Genomic DNA, 19,852 nt, shown 5'->3' on the forward strand with positions numbered 1-19,852 from the left:
GCGAGCGAATGGTGCCACCATGCTCTGCAGCAGTGACATTATTAAATGATCAGTGAGCTATTAAAGCAGCAACATTTAGTACCTCCCCTAATGACTTGTACTGCTAACTGGTTTCCAAATTGAGATTTTTATTGCCTTCATGCACAGACAGAGCAAGGCTGTGTCTGTGCTTCTAAAGGCTCCAGCTTAAGCAGACTGTTCACAATAGGATCGATGAATCTTCTCAGCTGAAAACTAGTAACGGCTTATGAGATTCCCCATGCCTCTGTCCTCTTTTCTTACCAGGGCTGGGAGCTTTGGGGTGTGAGGCATGGCAGGGATCATAAATATGGGGGATTTTGCAGAGAGCCCCGCACGATTCTTGAACTTCTTAACACCTGTGAAATTTGGCGGAGTTGTGCATAAATAACTGTTATGAAATCTGCCTGAACCTGCTGATGCCATTCAAAGAGTTAAGGCTCGAAGAACAGCATTTCCAGGATGGTTTCCACTTCCAGGTAGAAATATGGAGCATAGAGGAGGAAAAAGTCTATGGAGGATGAAGGGGGAGTTGTAGACACTAGTGAAGGTGAAGATACACCCAGAAGTTTCCACTGTGACTCTCCCAAGTTGATTTCTACTGTCTTTTATGGGCTGAGCTCCTGGTATGAGAATAGCTGGGACATGGCCTTCTGGCATATGCAGCTCAAGCTAGGCACCGGTGTTCCTGTGGGCAAAGGCACAGCATGTGTGATTGCAGAAGGGAAGCTGCTTAAAAAACAAACAAACAAACAAACCAACCACTCAGCAAAAGTGAGCTTTGGTTCTAGTTGCAGTTATTTATGTGCTCGTGATATATTGCAGGCCAAAGCGGAGTCTGGGTCTTCTGTGCACCTGAAATAAATGCAAATGTTATTGCTTTGATTTGTTTTTCTCCATTGGCTTCGCACACGTGTGCTGCCTGCACTTGCTGAGTGAGTCAGGCCATTTCTCGCCCAAGCCAGGTAGTCACAGGGAGAGACTGCTGCTGCTGTTTCTGTTTTTATGTATCAGGTGCCTGATTTCCGTGACAGAAACCGCTCATCCTTTGCGGAGGCAGCAGGCAGAGCAGTGGGGGTAGGACAGCCTGGAAGACTATATTAGAACATGCACATTTTTTATCCCATGCTGGTTCGAGTCTCTCTCCATCAGTGCTGACTGCAAGTTGTTCCCATTTTGTGACTTTTCAGTGGCTGCATGTGGCACAGGTTTGCATTTCCAGCTTCTTCACGGTGTCCATCTACCTATGGGTCCATGCTCTGCAAAATGTCTTTGCCTTTCCCGGTGATCTTAGCAAACAGGAGGTCTGTGTGGGCTGCACATTAAAATTTTCTACATGTTTAAAACTAGAAAATTGGGGTGAAGGGCCTTTAGAGGCCCTTCCATCCTTCCTTTTCCAAACTTCAGGCAGGACTTCTTGTCTGCTGTGGCTGTAACCATTTCTGGAAGACCTCTAGTCTGGAGGTTTCCAGATGTGCTAAGGCAGGTTATTACAGTGGTTAACTGTCCTTACATTTAGAAAGCTATTCCTAAGACCTAAGTTCAGCAATAGAACTGGATTCTTCCAGGTCAGACAGAGCTCTAAGGCACCACATAGGCCCTTCCTTGGCTGCACCCACTCTCATCTAAGGGCTTCCTCCCCCAGGACAGCAGGTCAGGTGTTTCCCACCGCGCAAACACAAGCAACGTAGAGAGACAAAGAAAAGGGCAGCAGGGCCATTTCTGGCAGAAGAGCCTTCTGAGATTGGCACTGACAAAATGTCCTAGAGACTTTACTGAGTCCAATTACGACTTTATGTCTTTAAAGTGCCGAGTAAATGAAAGAAACTACAAGATCAAGCCATGTTAGTCTTCTTAATCCCTTAAATGTTTGACAGCCCTCTCCCCTTCTTTCTTGCTTTCTCAGACTACTTTGAACTCTTAACCTTTGCTGCTGCTTTGAGCTCACATCTGCAGAAACCAAACTACTCCCAGCCACCCCCAAATTCCAGTAACAATCACAAAACACTTTCAAAGCAGGGCTGCCCTCTCGGGAATCGACAAACTTCAGGCTGCCTCCAACTTTCTGAACTTTCATGCACGTAGGGTTAGTCTGGTCTGTCGGTACTTGCTGAGATCCTGCAGGAGCCGTGAAACAGCTGGGGCTGCTTCACACACCCAACTCTCCCCGTCCATGCAGATGACAGCCGTGAGCACCAGCTGTTTGGACTGCGCTGTACTGTTGGGCAGAAGAACATAGATGCCCACAGCACGTATGGTATTAGGACGGCAATGAGTGTATTAGGATAGACCCTGAAACAGAAAGGGTAGGTCCATGGAAGCATCCCAAGGCAAAGCAGAGGGAACGGGAGAGAAAAGCAGTGTCAGGAGTCACCCTCAGCCGCTACAGCAGGGCTCGACTGCGGCGCTAGCAGAGCTGGTGGCTGGGGCTTTGCAGAACCAGAGCTAAAGGCTGAGTCACATCAGTCTGATGTGCCCTTTAAATAAATAAATAAATGATAAAGGGAGATCTCACAGCGATGCCTGAACCTGATGTCTCATACTCACTTGTTTTGATGTGTCTAATGTAAGTGGGCGGGTAATAAAAGCTTCATTTAGCGTCTTCACAGGCACTGCTGGAAGCCCCTGGGATGCTGCACTTCTGGAATTTTCCTCTGACGGAAACATCAGCAGATAACTACTGATAAAGCAGAATATGCACGCGTGCACACAAAACAATCCAGCAGTGCTTTATTTTCCTGAACTGCTGGGTGTTGGGTGCAGAGGTGCATTTAGAGTCCCCAGGTTAGGCACCTACCTCAGCTACTGCATCAGGACTCCTGAAATGTCCATTGCAATGACCATTTGGGGCAGTGCCCTGGAGAAATATGTGGCTATTGTAGCATGGGTAGGCATCAGCTCAAAATAGGCAAATAAAGGAGTCCTCAGTCCCCATCATACAGCTGTGGATAATGGCATTGACTGCATTTCTCCCAGTTGGACATCACCCTGTAGGTGACAAGCAGGCGTTGCTCTGTAACAGGCAGACCTAGTGCTGACTTTTCACACGAGCAGGAGAATCACCCCATGGATATGTTGTCAATGCATTCACAGGTTATTCAGCTTCTTTTTAGGCATCTCAGTCTTCGGGAAGGTCTGGCTCCTGCGCTTGAGAGATCTCTGTGGCAGCTCTGATGCGCAGCACTTGCCTGGTGTTGGGCTCAAGGTTAGCTGAAGGAGAAATTGTGGCTATTGAGGAGAGAAGTTACTGCTGACCTCCTTAAAGTAATCTACTGTCCTTCCAGTTCAGTGCTAAAATCACCATTTCAGGTCCTCAATATAACACAAAGAATAGTATATTCTCCCAAGACAGTGTGAGGGTCGGTGCTAAAGGTTTAGAGGGCTTCAGCTTTAATCCCAACCTTGAATTTGTACGCTGGTCCATGGCTGGTTTGTACCATGACATTGTTGACCTTGTTTCCTGGACACAAGCACAGAAAAGCCCCCGGAGTTACTGCTGACCTCCTTAAAGTAATCTACTGTCCTTCCAGTTCAGTGCTAAAATCACCATTTCAGGTCCTCAATATAACATAAAGAATAGTATATTCTCCCAAGACAGCGTGAGGGTCTGTGCTAAAGGTTTGGAGGGCTTCAGCTTTAATCCCAACCTTGAATTTGTACGCTGGTCCATGGCTGGTTTGTACCATGACATTGTTGACCTTGTTTCCTGGACACAAGCACAGAAATAGTGCCTGTAACCAAGTATTTTTATGCAATTATTTTCCCTGAACATGGAAATTGCAAGGCCCCTTTGGTCTAGTGTATTACTTCATGACCACCACAGGGATCTGCAACCAGGCATGGCGAGAAAGGGAAATTGTTTCCTCCTGTCTGTGGTTTTATACAGCATCTGCTTGGGAAAACAAGAAGCAAACAAGATGACCCCCACTTTATCTGCTTGCGTAAGTCCCTTTGCCTGAAGCCTGAGCACTGTGGGATGGTTAATACAAAACTTGCTCATGCATCAAATAGCAGTAATTTACCTTTAGACTCTGCTTTATTATTATTTTTAATAATTTTAAGAAGAAAATGTTCCTTAATTAAAAACTCACAGATATGAAGCTTGGAAGAAATGTGGCCAGAACGTTCTTGGATTACTACAGGCTGAACTCCTTGGTGGAGAGACCACTGGCACCTACTCCTAAAACTCGGTAGGTCAGAAAGCAATTTCTCTTGCTTTAGCAGGACTGCTTTTTTAATACTTTTCATGACTAAACTTCAGTGCTACTGCATTATGGCTTTACAATAAGCGTGCTAGTCTAACTGTGCTTATTTTATTGAAATTCCATTCGGAAATAAAGCATTTATGATCAGGAAAGATACTTGGTTTATGCCTGTAAAAATATTCAGGGGATTTTGGAGATATCGATATCTTTCCTGAATTCTGCTTGCCTGTACACCAATCTCGCACCAGTATCTTTAACGGACTTACCTTTCATTTATCTCCTGAGAGTGGGAGGATATTCAGACCCACTTTATTTTAAAAAGTTTTAATTCTGGAAGTGAAACTTTTTTAGTGCTTCAGGAAATTACTGGCAAGCTTGTGCTAAAGGCAGCGTTCTCCACCTCGCCTTGGACCTGCCATAATGCTGGCAGCCAGATGGCAGGTTCCTTCTGCCAGTCTGACTGGGACCCTTTACCTGGGGATGCCCTTCTCACCTTAACCCCTTACTCCAGCTTTACAACCAGTTTAGTAGGTGTTTGTCCAAAAGGAAGTCTTTTTTGGACGTGAAGTAAGACACTGGTGAGCAATGCACAGAAGTGTGAAGAGAGGGTTTGAAATGGCCAGGCTCTAATCCCTGCAGTGCTGCTGGCCCTCTGTCTGATGTTGGCCAACTGGTGTCCTTTCAGTGTCTCTCAGCTTGTGTGAGGAGCAAGGGAGATACCACTGAGCTGTTTGTTGAGAACCATCATTCCTTGAATAGACAAAGCTGAGTAATAACGTGAGGAGGGAAGCAGGGCAGGAACCAGAGCTCTTGCTTCATGGGAAACACCATAATCAGGACTCACCTGTGTTCTGAGAAAACAGCTGTAATGCCTCCAAACTCAAAATTTCCAATTAAATGAATTTGGGCCAATTGGAATTTTTCATTTGGGGTTCAACTCTTAATAGCACAACCAAATATAATTTATATTTTGCAGTGGAAAAACCAATTCCAAATTGGCAAGGGAGGCAGCTGAGCCTTGAAATTCGCTCCCTCCTTCTCCCCACTTTTTTCCCCCCTTAAAAAAGTACCTGGGGGAACAGTTGCTTGTTTGCAAAAGAACACTTTCCTGCTGAAGATTTCCTAGTGATGCATAAGATGGATGTTACAAATATCAGCCCAGACCATAGAGCAATTGCTGGAGTTCCTTCTGCAGCCTTTAAAAATCCTCTCGGTGCAGAGGATTCTGACAGTTCCTTATATATGTGGTCAGAGGCAGCCTGAACTGCGTTAGGTGTTTAAATGCCCTGCTTTGAGTCCATCTCCCCCTCTCTGTTCGTGATCTTGACACAACAGTTTAGGCTGGCTCAAGGAGGATTGTCAGCACTGCAGTTCTGAATGCTCTTATCTGCAGAGACCTGCAGGGTTAGCAGAGAAAAGCATCCAGCATCTTCCTCTCCTCCGGAAATTGAATGTATCATTTCTCTCAGACTCCCAGGGGCCACAGCCTCCAAGGCTAAAAACCCACGACTATTACTGAACCTAATTACCACCTGACAGCAAAGTGCTTTTCCGTAGCATCATTCAGTTACCTCATCAAAAGGAATGTTTGTTTCCTTTCTTCATTTGAAATTAAAGAACCACTGACAGTGGTAACCGAAGCATTTTAATCTCATCAAATATCCACGTCCATCTCTATAGAGACAGCCACGCCAGCAAGGAAAGATACACGTCTATAATCGGGTTGCACAGAGTAAATTTCTCTCATTCCCCCACCAGAACCTAATGGAGTGAGGGATCTTTTGTTTTGGGAGTGCTACCTCGCAGTAAAATCCTAAATACAGTAAATGTTCAGCCCAAAGCCAACAGATGTTTAAGGAATAGATTTTTAAAGATTCATGTTGTTAATTTCCTGATCGCTTTCAACTACCAGCTTTTCTCTGTAAGTAGACAAATGCCTTCAGTTTGTATCCTGAACTTTGTCACCTGGCATTTGATCAGAGCCTGTGTATGTATAAAATGTGTATCAATGAAATGAAATTGTTCTTTGAAGCTGTCATGTTAACCACAAACCTGTCCAGGAGAAAAATCTTGCAAACTGCTGGGAAACAGAAGGGAGATGGCTGTGGCTTTAAATATGCCTTGGCTAGGCAGTGGCACTAGGAAAGGATTGGAGTATGTAAAATGATACTAAATATCTGTGTAATCAGGACTAATTATATGGCATGGTTATTAGCTTGAAACAGGACATGTTGTGCCCACAGTTTATGAAAATGTATTAAAACATTACCAGATCCCATTGAAAGAAAGCTGCAGAGTTAATAAACGTATAAGGGACAACTAATTGGCTGCTTTGTCCCAGCCTACTACAGGCAGAACGATTTCTGTTCGAGGGAATTAGTGCAGCCAAAATGTGTTATAACGACAGCCCTGGAAATAGCAACACCCTGCAACACTTCCAGAGCACATCTGACTGAAGGACCTTAAAGAAGGAGATGTTTATGTTGGTATCACCATGTTGCAGAGGAGGAAATTGAGGCACAGAAAGGGAGAGACCACGCTGAGAGTCAGGAATAGTCAGGCTGGCTGGTAACATCGGTCCTAGAGTGTAGGCAACGTGGGCAGTTCAGTGGGAGCTGAATTGGGATCACCTGGAGCAAGAACTGGCAAGAACTGAGGCAAGAGCTCTGGTTAGAGAACCAAGATTGCAGCTGGGGCTGGGTTACCCTCTGCTATCCCGTATGCTTATGCAGCTTATTCCAAGAGGGAAAGAGGACCTGTGGAAGGTGCTTAGGTGCCTGTAAGCGAATCCAAGTGGTCGGTTGGACCTGTGGTTAAATTCCACCTGCCCTTGTCTATAGAAGCCCCTGGAGGCAAGTGTCACCTGTAGATGGGGCCTTCAGTTCCTTGCTGTGGCACTGTGCCCACCACTCTCACAGGATTCAGGCTCCACCGACTGCCTAAAAGACTACCATGAAAGTCAGATTAGAGCTGGAGGCCTCAAGTATTTGCTGAACCTGCCAGTGGGGGGACAGAAGGGATGCTGTTCTCGGCCCCTGAGTGGTTGGTTGATAGAAGTGAATCTTGAACGCATTGTTGTGGTGGTGGTCTCTGAAGGGTCGGGGTGAGCTTGGGTGCACCCAACTCTGCCCTGGGAAGTGGTCGGTTGGACCTGTGGTTAAATTCCACCTGCCCTTGTCTATAGAAGCCCCTGGAGGCAAGTGTCACCTGTAGATGGGGCCTTCAGTTCCTTGCTGTGGCACTGTGCCCACCACTCTCACAGGATTCAGGCTCCACCGACTGCCTAAAAGACTACCATGAAAGTCAGATTAGAGCTGGAGGCCTCAAGTATTTGCTGAACCTGCCAGTGGGGGGACAGAAGGGATGCTGTTCTCGGCCCCTGAGTGGTTGGTTGATAGAAGTGAATCTTGAACGCATTGTTGTGGTGGTGGTCTCTGAAGGGTCGGGGTGAGCTTGGGTGCACCCAACTCTGCCCTGGGCAGTCCTGTTCCCTCTCAATGTTTCCTCACCAGTGAGAGGATGTATTCACAGTTGCAGGTTATAGAAATCAAGCTTAGAGGCTTCTGCTCCCTCTGTAACTGAAGGAACCTCTGGGTAAACCTCACAGGTTATTCTCCCGTGCACCCTCCCTCCCACCACAGCTCATTCAGTCCCTCACAGGACCCTTCAGCCCCTTCCCTCTTGCTGAACTTCCTCCAACCTTCCCCCCAGATCTCCCAGGAGCCCAGCCCAGTGGCCATGCAGCGTTCCCCACAGCCTGCAAGGGAAGGTCAGGACTTGTTTAAAATAGTAACCCCAACGTGTCCTGCAGTCCTCCTTGTGGGAAGACCCTGTGATCCCAAACAAACATCTAGTTCAGAATGAAAATGTCCATTGTTATCAGCATGCTAAGCAATTATTTTCCTGAAGGTGATGTCTCTGCGGCACGATAGGAAAGCATCAATGACTCAGCTGGGGAGGGCAGGAAGGTTAGAATAGTTTCCTGTGTGAGCTAATGAATTAAAAGCCTTGCTGAAAATGCTGGACATTTTCTGGAGCGAACAAGCTGGTAGGCCTATGAATTTCTGACGGAGTAAAAGAGACCTCTGTGCTGCCCACAGAAGTTGCTGGAGAAGAGAGCACTGCCACTTAGACACGCTTCAGAGAGGCTCGGGAAGTCCACACTGGAGACAAAGATGTCTCTCCAAGGTTGGGTTAAGTGGGCACAGAGCAGGAGAGCGCAGTGCAGGCAGGAGCTGTCAGGTGGCAACGAAAGTTCATGTCCTTCCTCTCTTCTTGTTACTGGCCTTTTTTAAGCTGCTCGGTGACCAGAAAATTCTGCTCTTGCTGCACTCACTGGAAAGCATTTGAGTGGGGCTCCTGGTGGCACAGGGAGCTCTTCATCTTGCTGAGTCTCTGGCCTGCACTCACCTCTCCCTACTTGTGCCAGACTAAAGGTTAAGATTTCTTGGGTTGAAAGCGAGAGATGTCCTCCACTGAGATCTTTGGTAAATTTGTAAGAGATTAGAGAAAGCAGAATACAGCTGCTACAGAGAATGGTTAAGGCAGGGCAGCAGGATTTTTGCTGAAAAATTTGGAAATGCCAGTCACCTTGCAGTGCCTTAGGTTCACCCCTTTGCCCACACTGGTGTTGCTCTTTTCTTTCTCTCCTGGCTCATTGACTGTGCAGCAGAGCCCTGCTCCAGCGCAGCATCAGCAGAGGAGCTGCTGCCTCTTTAACCACTGACATTTTTTCTCAGAGAGCCACCAGTTCCATGTTTCTTATTTTCTGGACACACTGGCGTTCAAATTCTAGAAGTGCTGAGTGTTTACAGATCTGGCTGAGGTTAAGGGAGCAAGGCTTTCAACAGATACAGTGTGGGTACCCTGAAAAATCCCACCTGGACCTCGCTAGAGGAGCATTCTGCAACTCATGTTTATGTCTGCACCATGTAGGTAAAACCCAGGCTCCCTGCTCGCAGGGATGTTGGAAGATAAATTCCTTCCTGTGTGGGATGCTCTCAGTTGCTGCACGGATATACACGAGAGAAAAGTCCAGGAGAAGATGAATAATTCCGTCTAAGAGCAAGAACGTGATGGCATGCAGCAAATAATGCCTGGGGCCCACACTGAACAGAAAAGGACAGAACAAAATATTGACTGGCCCTTCATTAATTGCTGTCTGTCCATCATGCCCTGAATGAAGCAGCAGTCTTGTTGAAGAAAAAGTAGGCTGTGATGAGGTAATTAAAGCCCGCATCAGAAGGCATATCCGCCAGGAGGTTGAATTAAAATTGCTCTGACAGCCTTTATTCTGGCAATTCCTCCTTTTGCTGCTTGACTTTGCAGCCTTAATGATGATGTATGAGTTCACAGCTGCGTATCCAACAGGCTGGGTAGGCTCACGGGACTGTCCTGTCATCCTCAGAGGCGATGGGCACCATTATCTGCATCACACCGCGTAGAGCTGGGGAATGTCTTCCCGTATATGGGCACAGTCTGATGGGAGGCACTTCTTCCAGGACTTTCAAGTTTTGAGCCCCATCTTGACACTGAGGAGCTGTGTCCAGAGGTTGTGTGGTCTTACAGGCTCAGACAGATGCCATCCCAAGGATTTGCTGCTTTGTGGCATGTGCTATGTGGGGGTCCTTCTGTCCCACTGGGTCTAGAATGCTCTTCCCAGTCCAGCTCTTGCTGTCTTTCAGAAAAAATGCCACTTTTAAGATCTACCTTCAGGCTTTTTGAGGTTTCACCTCCATCTGGCAGTGCCTTCTTTGACCTGGTCATGACTGAGATGACAGCTGAGAGTGAAGAAAGCTGGGAGTGATGTCGTTTATGTAGATGGCTGCTTCTTGTCATTTTCTAGGGGCTCTGTTTGCTGCCATCCCCAAGGGATGCAGTCGTGCACGATCCTACCAGGTAGCAAAAAAATGCCACCTCGCAGCCAGAGCCTGGCCCCCTGCACATTCAAACAGTGCAAACCTCACGAGTGTCTATAAAAATCCTTGCTTTAGCCTCCCACATTGGCCAGTGCTCCTTTAAAAGGAAAATTTAAAAAAAAAACAAAAAAACTGCTGAGGAGTCAAACAACTTCAATGTGATTTCTGGGGCTGTAAATTGCATTAGTAATGGGAGCACTACTATGGTTTAAAGGCAAATTATATGTTTTGCCTCAAAAATTAATTTTTGTTTTTTCCTCCTTCTCTATTGATAATTATAATCTGTCAGCTCACTCCCACACACGTCTGCACGTTTTATGCAACTCTCGATACTTGTAGCTGTCGCTAAAGAAAACCTTTCAGGTTTTCAATGGTGACACATTTGCGTGGGTTCAATGAAAAGGATCCATTTGCAGAGCCCGGGGAGATTTGCAGTGCTTGGCCAGCTCCCAGCAGAGGGCTCACCAAAATACCACATTACAACAATTACCTTGTCAAGCACTTGGGAGCCCGAGTGCCGGCTGGAAGGATTTTACCCTGGGTTTAAGCACGCACACGCCAAAGGACATGCAAACAGCCAAATACACCTCTGGCTTGGTCCTGCTTTCAGGCAGGCTCTGAACAGAGGGTGTGTAAAAATACTTCAGGACCAGCCTGGGGAGCCAACGTGCCTGATGGGTGGCCCAGCAGGAGAAAATAATCTGCATTACTGTATGAAGTAGATTGGGTCCATGTTAACAATCCCTTTCAAAACGAAGGTGCTGTCAGCTGATTTAATTTACTCTACCTTAATTTACTTTTGGAAATGAGCTAAATGAATAAATTGAATTATGGCTGCTCTAACTCTGAAGGAACGTATCCACATAGGAGCTTACTGTGGTTTTGCTAATCAGCTTTACATTTACACCCTAAATGTATTTGGATTAGCTCTCACAGGCATCCTCATATAGATACGCCTGGAGATACCCACCTGCTTTCCTTTAACTTCTTTGGGCTTGCTGTTCTGAGGAAGCCAGGGCTCAGTAAGCAGATTTACAGCATCTGTGTTATTTCGTGCCTCGCCCCTGCCTGGATTCTCCCTGTGCTTCTGCAGAGCAGGACAGAGCACTCTGCTCTGAAAGCAGAGATGGCTGCTTACAGGGTGTATAGGGTGTCTCAACATGGGTAATGGCTGATGTGCATGGCACGTTAATCCCAATATCATATTGCTAACTTGAACAAGCTCAAGAGATGGTCATTTTCTGCTAGCGTCTCATCAGGTAAGCGCAACCTGCTGTTCTCCTGCTGCTCCTTAAGAAACAGGAGGATAGGAGACAAGACAAAACCTATCCCCATCCTCTCTGCAGCTTCCTCCAAGGTTAGTAAAGATATCTGATGGCTGGGACTGAGCCACGTGCACTGCTTGTAATTGTGGCTACTTCTCCTTCTATTGTATGATAATGTGGTTCCCGTTACAAGCTAATTATTCCTGCCTCCGTGCACTGTCTCCTCAGTGAAGCAGGTGTGCCTTGCTGCAGTGAGCTGGGGAAGGAGGGCAGGAACCCAGGGGTGGATGACAAGTGGCAGGATCCCTCCTGTGGCAGAGGGAGAGACATCTGCAAACTCTGCTGGGGAGCAGGCTCTAATATGATGCCTTCGCTATAAGCAACATGGACCAGCCCCCGCATTCAGAAAGGTAGGGCCACAAGGGCAGAGACCTGACGAAATTTCCAGATAGTGCTGGGATTCTCCATGCACCACATCAGTGGGGTTTGTATGGCCCAGAAAGCATTATCTGATGTAATAGGTGGGTGGTCATCTGGCCAGCATGAATTTGTGCTCACTTTCTGGAAATAGGCACTGATGACTGCTTGGGGGAGAAAAAAAAAATCAAGCCTGTGGTAATGGCTGAGGATTTCTGACCTTTGCTCTAACATTTCAAATTTGTTTTTATTGCTTCTAATTGGCCTTGCTTTGGAGCATGCACATTATCTAACTGCCAGGGCACTGGGTGTCATTATCTGCTGGGCCATTTGATTTGTGCTTTTTTTACGTTTGAAACTTGTCAGACATTCCCAGAAAATACTGCGCTCCCCTTGCAGTGTCAGATATGGGCCTGGTTAATTGTGCATCGCTGAGAGTGAAGCATTTGAAGTAATCAGGCATTGATTGTTTAGCTGCGATGGACGCAATGGAAACGTGTCCCCTCTGTATGGAGGGGAAAGTGTAAAAATTAGATCAGCAGCTACATGACAGCAGCCAGATTTCTTGGTTTCAGGGATCAGAGGTTAGCCATTTTCCAGCCTTGATGATTCATTTTTGATCCAACTCATGTGGCTTGTATAACTTCATTTTCTCCTCCCTTTGCAATTTAAGCACAAATTATCTTCTGTTTTGGCCCTCTTTAATACACCAGCTGCAAAGTCACTAACTCAAACCTATTACTCCCCACCTCAACTTGCTTCACCTGATAGAAGCAAAAGCCAAGAAATGTGCCAAGAAAAGAGCTCAAAATGCCTCAGTGCTACAAGGGTGACTATGGCAGTGGCTTTGTAAAGTTCCGCTCAGCTAAAACATTAACCTGGTTTGTAAGTCCACCAATTCATTTGAAGACCTTCAAGGTTTCCTAACAATTAGAAAACCACCAGATACAGTTGTTTTAGATGTGAGCACATACACTACATTTGGAGCAGCTGTACATAGGGCTTGTCTTCCTGCAGATGGGCTGAGAGCATGACAGAAAAGCAATAGGAATATCCCCATTTTGCTGAAGGAGAGCATCACTGGAAACACCAAGATATTAGACCTCAATGTGAATTATGCATCTGCTGTATTTAGATAGAAGCAATTTTGCTGTTGAAATCAGAGGTTGGCATTTTTTTCCCAGGGGGTTCTGTAACTCAAAATTGTGTTGAGATCAAGCATGTAGTGGGGGTTTTTTTTAGCTGTAAAGGTGAATGTATTCAGATTATTCAAGTGGTGATTTTTTGGATGTACAATTAGTTGACTGAGAGATGTGGTATAAATTTGGTATTGTAATTGCTATGCCTCTGAGATTTTAATTTGCAAAACAGTTTGTGCGGCTGCAAGATTAACTGTTGTGTGTGCGATGAGCGTGCAGCAGGGCTTGATCATGACTGCCTGTCAATTGGCTGCACGTCCAGAAAAATCACTTTGTCACAAGTACCTGATGTGAACAGAGCGGCTGACATCACTGATGCTTCAGTTCACTGGGTGCCCAGAGGGCTGCTAAAAAAGACCCGTGTCAAAAAATCCCACCTGCAAGTGCTGTGGGTTAGACAGGATTTCCTTTTTCTGCGTTACTCAAATCATGGAAAAGGGAGGTGTAAGATTCGTTTTTATCCTCTCTGCCTTTTTCCTATTATATTGTTTCCTCCACCTGCAGAGAGGAGAATGGGAATGATGTTCAGCAGCGCTGCTGTAGCCAAGTGGGCACAGAGAAATCTGTGTCTGCAGGGGAGAGCCAGCCCTGGCATGGCCAGGAGCTGAGCCCTGCCTGCCCCATCGCCCTGCCTGCCCATCCTGGGAGCGGGCAGGCAGGCTGTCAGCAGGGACACGGGCAGTGCTGATGCAGCCCCGGGGCAGGGGATGGACAGACTGGCTGGTTTTCCTATGTTTGGCGCGCTTCTCCATTTGGTCCACAGCTGCTGCTGGGTTTGGGTCTCCAGCGTTGTCTAGGAACATGTCAATGTAATTATACACAGAACCAGAGAAGCTGCTTGTTCTCACTTCAGTGTGCCTCTCAGGTTTCCCTCCCAGCATCCTAATTTATTTATTTTTGTCTCAGTGTTTATCTCTTCAAAATACCACTGTGCCTTAGGTTGGTGCTTGAACTGTGGAGAAGCACTAGGTGCTGAACTGGTGGTGGCTGTGATGGCAGTGGGGAGGGGAGGCCTGGTGGAGATAAAACCCTCTTCACCCTGTGCCCCGTTGGCCTCTACATTATTTCAATTCTTTTAAAATGTATTTTCAAACCTTCTTCTGCAATTAAAAGCAGAAGCACCGACAGACACACACCTGTGTGGTGGGAAAGGCAGGTTTAGAAGAGCCCAATTCCTCAGGGGTGACTCAGGGTGGAGGGATCAGGAAACCTGGGTTTCCATCTCAGCTCTTTTCCTTTCAGTTCTCCCCAAGGCTGCTGCGTGGCCTTTGGTAGGTCACTTCACTTTTGGTGTCATGGCTATGTGAATGGATAGGTCCTTCCCTTCCTAGTGTTTGTGTCTCAGCAGGAACTGGTGCAGCACCAACACCAGCTTGGCTTGGGTCTCCAGCTGCCGTAGCGAATACAGATAACTGATATTAGAGGGAGCAGACAGTGGTTAAAGAGTAGACCAGACAAGGACCCTCTCTCCATTTTGTGTCCTGTGAATGAACAACATGAATGGCAGGTAGTGGGGGAGAAGGGGGCCAGGAGCTGTTTGAGTGGGGACCCCAAAGGCTTATCAGACCCCCTCGGATGATGTGACCATGGCTGAGAACACCGTTTGATTTCCTTCCATGGGATAGGAACTGATAGTCTGGTTTTGCTGCTTTTACAAAGGAGAAGCCATCAAAAGGTGTATCTGCTTCTACAGCCACAGCACAGCCAGCTTGGTGAGGGGAGGTAATTCCCCCTCTGCCGAGGTAAGTGGGAGATGCAGCACCACAGGGCAGGAGCTTGGTACATGCAGGGGATGATGAGGGGCTGCTTGGGGCAAGTGTGGAGGGACCCCACTCTCTGCCAGCAGCCTGCAGACAGGGTTGTAGAGCTGCCTTGGCTGCCAGCATGCAGCCAAGAGCCCTTCCTCCAGTTCCTGGTCCCAGCATTTGGCTTGGAGGCACCTTTGCAGTTCCAGTGTGAGCTGCTGGTGCTGGTACAGGGATGTGAGGCAAAGCTCCCTGCTTTGCGATGACCTGGTGCTGGCCAAGTCTCCCTTGGCAGGGGACCCACAGTCCGTGTCATTCAGCCTCTCATCAAAGCCATGCCTCCGGGTACAACGGTGTGAGTTGTGCCACTGTTTTCCCAGGTCTGGCTCTGCCCAGCAGCTACACAGACCAAGGCTGAGGCTGTCCCATCCCTGGTGCCCATCTCGCTGTGAAACACAAGCGTGGCAGGACCCAGAGGGCAGAGAGGCAGCGAGAGTGCTGGGCTGTGAGATGGAGGATTTTCATTAAGGACTCTAAGAAAAGAGGCTCTATAAGTAAATAGAATAGAGACGTTACAGAATTAACTGATAATAACAGACAGAGATTTACTTTTCCTTAAAGTAGCAAACATTCATCATGCACGCCGTAAACACACAGCCAGCAGCACTCTGTCTGGAAACAAGTAGTGAGTCTTATCAGGAAGCAAAGCATTACTAGGAAGGTCTGTTCCCCCAGACAAGCTGTGGGAAGCCGAGGAGCCGCTTCTGTGGTGCTGAGTTGTGAGGAGCTCAGTTCTTAGTCTGTGAGCTCCTGGGGCATCACTGCAGAAGCACTTTGTGTTTAGCATAACTCTGCTCCTTTGGAGGTCAGTAGTCAAACTCCCACTGCTCTGCTGGAATCATAGCCCAAAAGGTGCACTTGAAACACCACACTCCAGACCATAGTGACAACCAAAGTTCTACATGACTGTTGGATAACTGGAGTTAATGGGCACAGGGAAATAGCAGTATCACATCGGGCTCTTTGAAGGCACTGGTTGGGATGCTGGAAGGACCAGCACCATGTGTTGAGGGATGGGTGCTCTCTGGCCACGCAGCAGGACTCTGTTACTGTAGAGTTTGGCCCCCACTGGAACACCCCTGGCAGTGGTGAGCAGACCCCTGAACCCAGGTGTCCTGTGAATGGTATATGCCCCAGGAGGAAATAATCACAGTGATGTGAGGGCTGATAATGAGCAGAAATGAAGTGAAACATTTCAGGTGTGTGGGAGCCACAGTGAGGAGAAGACAGTGGTAAGTGCATTACCCAAAGGGAAGCAGTGGGGCCGTTCTCCTGGAGAGCTCAGAGATAGCACAAAGCCCTTGAAATCTCCTGGAAGGACTAACACTGCTCTGGCCAGAGGAGGACGGGACCAGCTGCTCTTTAACCACCTCTAATTTGTCTCGAGCTGCCAAAGCCTTCCTTACAGATGCACTTCACTGTGAGACTTTACACATGGCTTCTCCTCAGAGCTCACCCCACGCACGGCTTACCTGCTGCTGAAATACCGCAGTGTTTTACAATACCTGTCCTCTCTCTCTCTCTCTTCCTTTGGTAGAAAGGAAAAACTGCCGCTTTTTAAAAGCACTCCCCAGCGGGGCCAAGGGAACAGCCATGCTGGTGGCAAGCCAGAGAAGAGGAGCCAGGCGCATCTGAAGGACCAGTCTCTCTCCACACGATGAGAGAAGAGAAGAGAAGAAGAGGGCTGGTCTGTGGGGTGAGGCGGAGGAGCACGTCAGGGTCTGGAACTGATGATGTTTCTTTTTTTTTTTTTTTTTTTTTTTTCCCAGACAAGTATTTCTGAGATAACAAATAGCCCACAGGGGAAAAAGGGAGAGGGAAATTAGCTAGAAATTTTACTATTGATTCTTTTTTATTTATAGATGGTAAATCAATTTCAGAGCTTTTTTTTTTTTTTTTCCCTTCATCTCTGGGAAAAAAAAAAGTGACCCAATAGGTTTACAAAAATCATTTGCGGGTGCTGAAAAGCTATTTGTTAAAATGAGAAAGCCTCTCCTTCCCCCACCAGCCTTGCTCTCTTTAAAGGGGTAATCCATACAATGAGCTAATGAGGGAGTCCTGGCTCCCCTGCTGCACCATGTGATGTCTCCCCTTTTAGTGTCAGGCTCAGAAGCTCTTATGGCAATTGCATGTGCTAGCCCTGGTAGCTTGCATTAAGAGAGCCTGATAAATAGCTTCTGGGAGTCAGGCAGGCGCTCCTCAGTGTGCCGTTTATCATCCGCTGCATGGTTAGGTTTTTTGCTCTTCTATCAGACCATTTGAGGAAAGGGGTCTTATGAGAAATGTTACTGTCGGGCTGCAGGCATGGAACTCACCGCAAGACCTGTCTAACAGGCAGGAACCATGGTCCTCCTGCAAAACCTGGTTGGGGTCTCGGAAGACTGGACTTCCCAACAGATGTAAAACTCAGGCAGTGAGAGCTTGGGGTAGTGCTGAAGGGGATGAACAAACAGTGTTGTGCCACTACTGTAAGACAGCCCAAGAAAAACCTCACCACCTTCCCATTACGTGGACAGCACGTGAGGTCTCTGCTCGAAGCCACCATCACTAGACAGTATTGTCTCCTGTGTTGTGCGATTAATTGAAACATCCGCCAGTGATGGGGATTTGAAGCATGAGGGCAGTGGTTCTCAAACTGGAGAGGAAAAGAGGGTGACCCTGAGGGCAGTCCAAGTGAATGGGGAAGGAGAGTGCACCTAGAAGTGCCTCTTGCCAACCCATCAGAAGCCTTGGGAAGCAGTTTCTTTTCACTGTCTTCTGCCAGGAGTTGGGCTGTGATGGTCGCTTGGAGGAGAGAAGTTGCCAAGACCCAGTGGATAGAGAGAAAGGATGAACCAGACTGAGGGTGAAGAAAGACGTGTGAAACAAGAGTGAACGAGCTTCTCTAGCTGTGGGGTAGCTCTGGAGAAGTAGTAGTTCCAGACACTCCATTCTCTAATAAGAGCTGGGTTAGTTGCTCCTCTCCTCTTTCCCAGGACTCAAGTGCCATGTGATCTAGGAACAGTCAGACTTAGCTGGGTCCTCACGCCGGCCTGTGTGTGAGAAGAATACAGCCTGGGGATAAATGAAAAGGTATGAGGAAAAACTGAGAATTACAGGCTAAAACAGGCTTTCTGGGTAATTGAAATGTGCTGTCCCTTGTGAAAGTATTCCCTGATTCTTCAGCAATGGAGACCTGGCTGCAAGGCCTTAGCGTGACCAACATGAACCAAGGTATGATCCTAGGAAGAACTGAAAGCAATTTGGGTTGTATTCATGTAGTCAGGAAGTTAGTAGGCCCTCATGTGTTCAAAGACAGATTAGTCTTTGAATATGGTTCCCATGTCTGTATCTCGATGGATAGAAGGGAGTTCACTGTAAGATCCTTGAGCTCCTTTCCACACAAGTAAACCCAAAGCAAGCAGGGTCAGTGCTGGGCTCTGCATTTTGTGTCTTGAGAACTTGCACGAGCTTCTGGAGCCCCATCACGACAGACCTCCTGGGAGCCACTGGCACATGGTTTCCATCCAATTAACATTTCTGCAGCCAGAAAGAGCAGGTACAAGTCAGCATAAAAATTTGGCTTTGCATGCCTCTGAAAAAGGACAAGCTGGTCAGGGTCTCACAAAACTTGAGCTGATTGTGCCTGTGCATTAGCCACCCATTAGCTGGGCTTTCATGAGTTAGTTAGTTTCTCTCTGATAAGGGGAACTTGGTTGAAAACAAGAAAGAGATATCCCACTGGAAGGAAAATGATTTAAAACACCAAGGAAACCTGATATTGTCAGTATTTCAAGGTGAGGGGGTTAAACTGTGCACGATTTTTAGGGAGAATAAAATGCCTTCATATGATGAATTCCAAGGCATCCAAAAGGCAGAGTGCTGGCTCTCTGTCTCCAAAAGCAGAGTAATGAATAGCAGTGACAGTGTGATAATTAAAATGACCTCTTGGAGATATGGATTAAAAGGTACGCAGAGGGGGGATAAGTTCTCCTTTGAATTAATCTAGTGCTAATTTATGACTATCGTTGGGTTTTATAGGGTTTTAGTAGGAGACTTTCAAAGTTGGTTTACTGGGATGATAATGTTCCTTCTGCATATTCATTGGAAAAACACTTGCAGAATTCCTCATTATTTCTTTTTGAATGATTCTATATATACATGCATATATATAATGAGAGAGTTTCAGGTGTTTGCTTAGCCGCTAAAGAGTCTACTCTAGAAATATTAATAAAGTGATAAAAGCAGCTGTGGAATGACTGTGTTGTTTCATTTTCATTCTTTCCTCCTCACAGGCCCCCAAAGCCATGTCAAAACCAAGACATGGACAAGCGAGTTCTGGGAAGCCCTTGTGCTGTTCTGCTCTCGGTTGTCAAGAGGCTTCTGCCACCTGACTTGTAAAAGTCATTTTTCTAAATTTAGATTTAACAACTGGATCTTCCTGGAAATCACTGCCTCTTCTTCTTGCTTATCTCCTGCCTCTTGTATCTGCCCCACAGCCTGCAGGCTTTATTTCCAGGTTTTAGTATAGACTTTATGTAGACTGCTCATCTCTGCCAGAGATGCTTTCTTTCTGCTGAGTTATCCCAAGCTTTTAGTTGAATAGAAAGGACAGATTGGAGACAGTTACCCATATGGGAAATGATGACATCCCATTTGTCAACTCCCATGCTGGTAACCTTCTTCCCATCCTCTCCACCTGCCTAGCAGTACCATAACATCCAAATATAAGGTTATCTGCCAAGAGCATCTGCCTTGTTCCTCAGCTGGGCAGCGTGCCCATTCTGGAGCCCACCCTCCCTATCCTTGTTCCAGCACATCATGTTCAAACTCTTTGCTCTTGCCTTCCGTTGAGCTCCTGTCTCAGTTTGCCTCTGGCATCTTCTGGTCCATCCACAGCCACAGCTGCCCCTACCCATTTTTTCCACCCTGAGATGCCGATCATGTCTCCTCTGAACCCTATGGGCAGAGTTGACTCCATAGTGCTTTCTTAAGAGATCCACCTCTGCTTTTGGGGTTCACCAATAAACCATGTTTCTTGAAAGC

The 19,852-nt window shown here is 46.9% G+C and overlaps 1 protein-coding gene across 1 annotated transcript in view; it reads left to right on the top strand.

Annotated features, from left to right (window-relative positions):
• The window catches only part of AGBL4 (ATP/GTP binding protein-like 4), a 961,744-nt gene extending 942,689 nt beyond the window's left edge, over nucleotides 1–19,055 (top strand). The window contains exons 12-13 of the mRNA XM_014939355.1: nucleotides 4,112–4,208; nucleotides 16,365–19,055. Coding sequence (XP_014794841.1) covers nucleotides 4,112–4,208; nucleotides 16,365–16,488 — 221 coding nt within the window. The 3' untranslated portion in view covers nucleotides 16,489–19,055. The remainder of the gene's footprint in view (nucleotides 1–4,111; nucleotides 4,209–16,364) is intronic.
• Nucleotides 19,056–19,852: the final 797 nt, after the last annotated feature.

This window comes from Calidris pugnax, unplaced genomic scaffold, assembly GCF_001431845.1.
Source record: "Calidris pugnax isolate Ruff unplaced genomic scaffold, ASM143184v1 scaffold18, whole genome shotgun sequence".
NCBI classification, from domain to species: domain Eukaryota; kingdom Metazoa; phylum Chordata; class Aves; order Charadriiformes; family Scolopacidae; genus Calidris; species Calidris pugnax.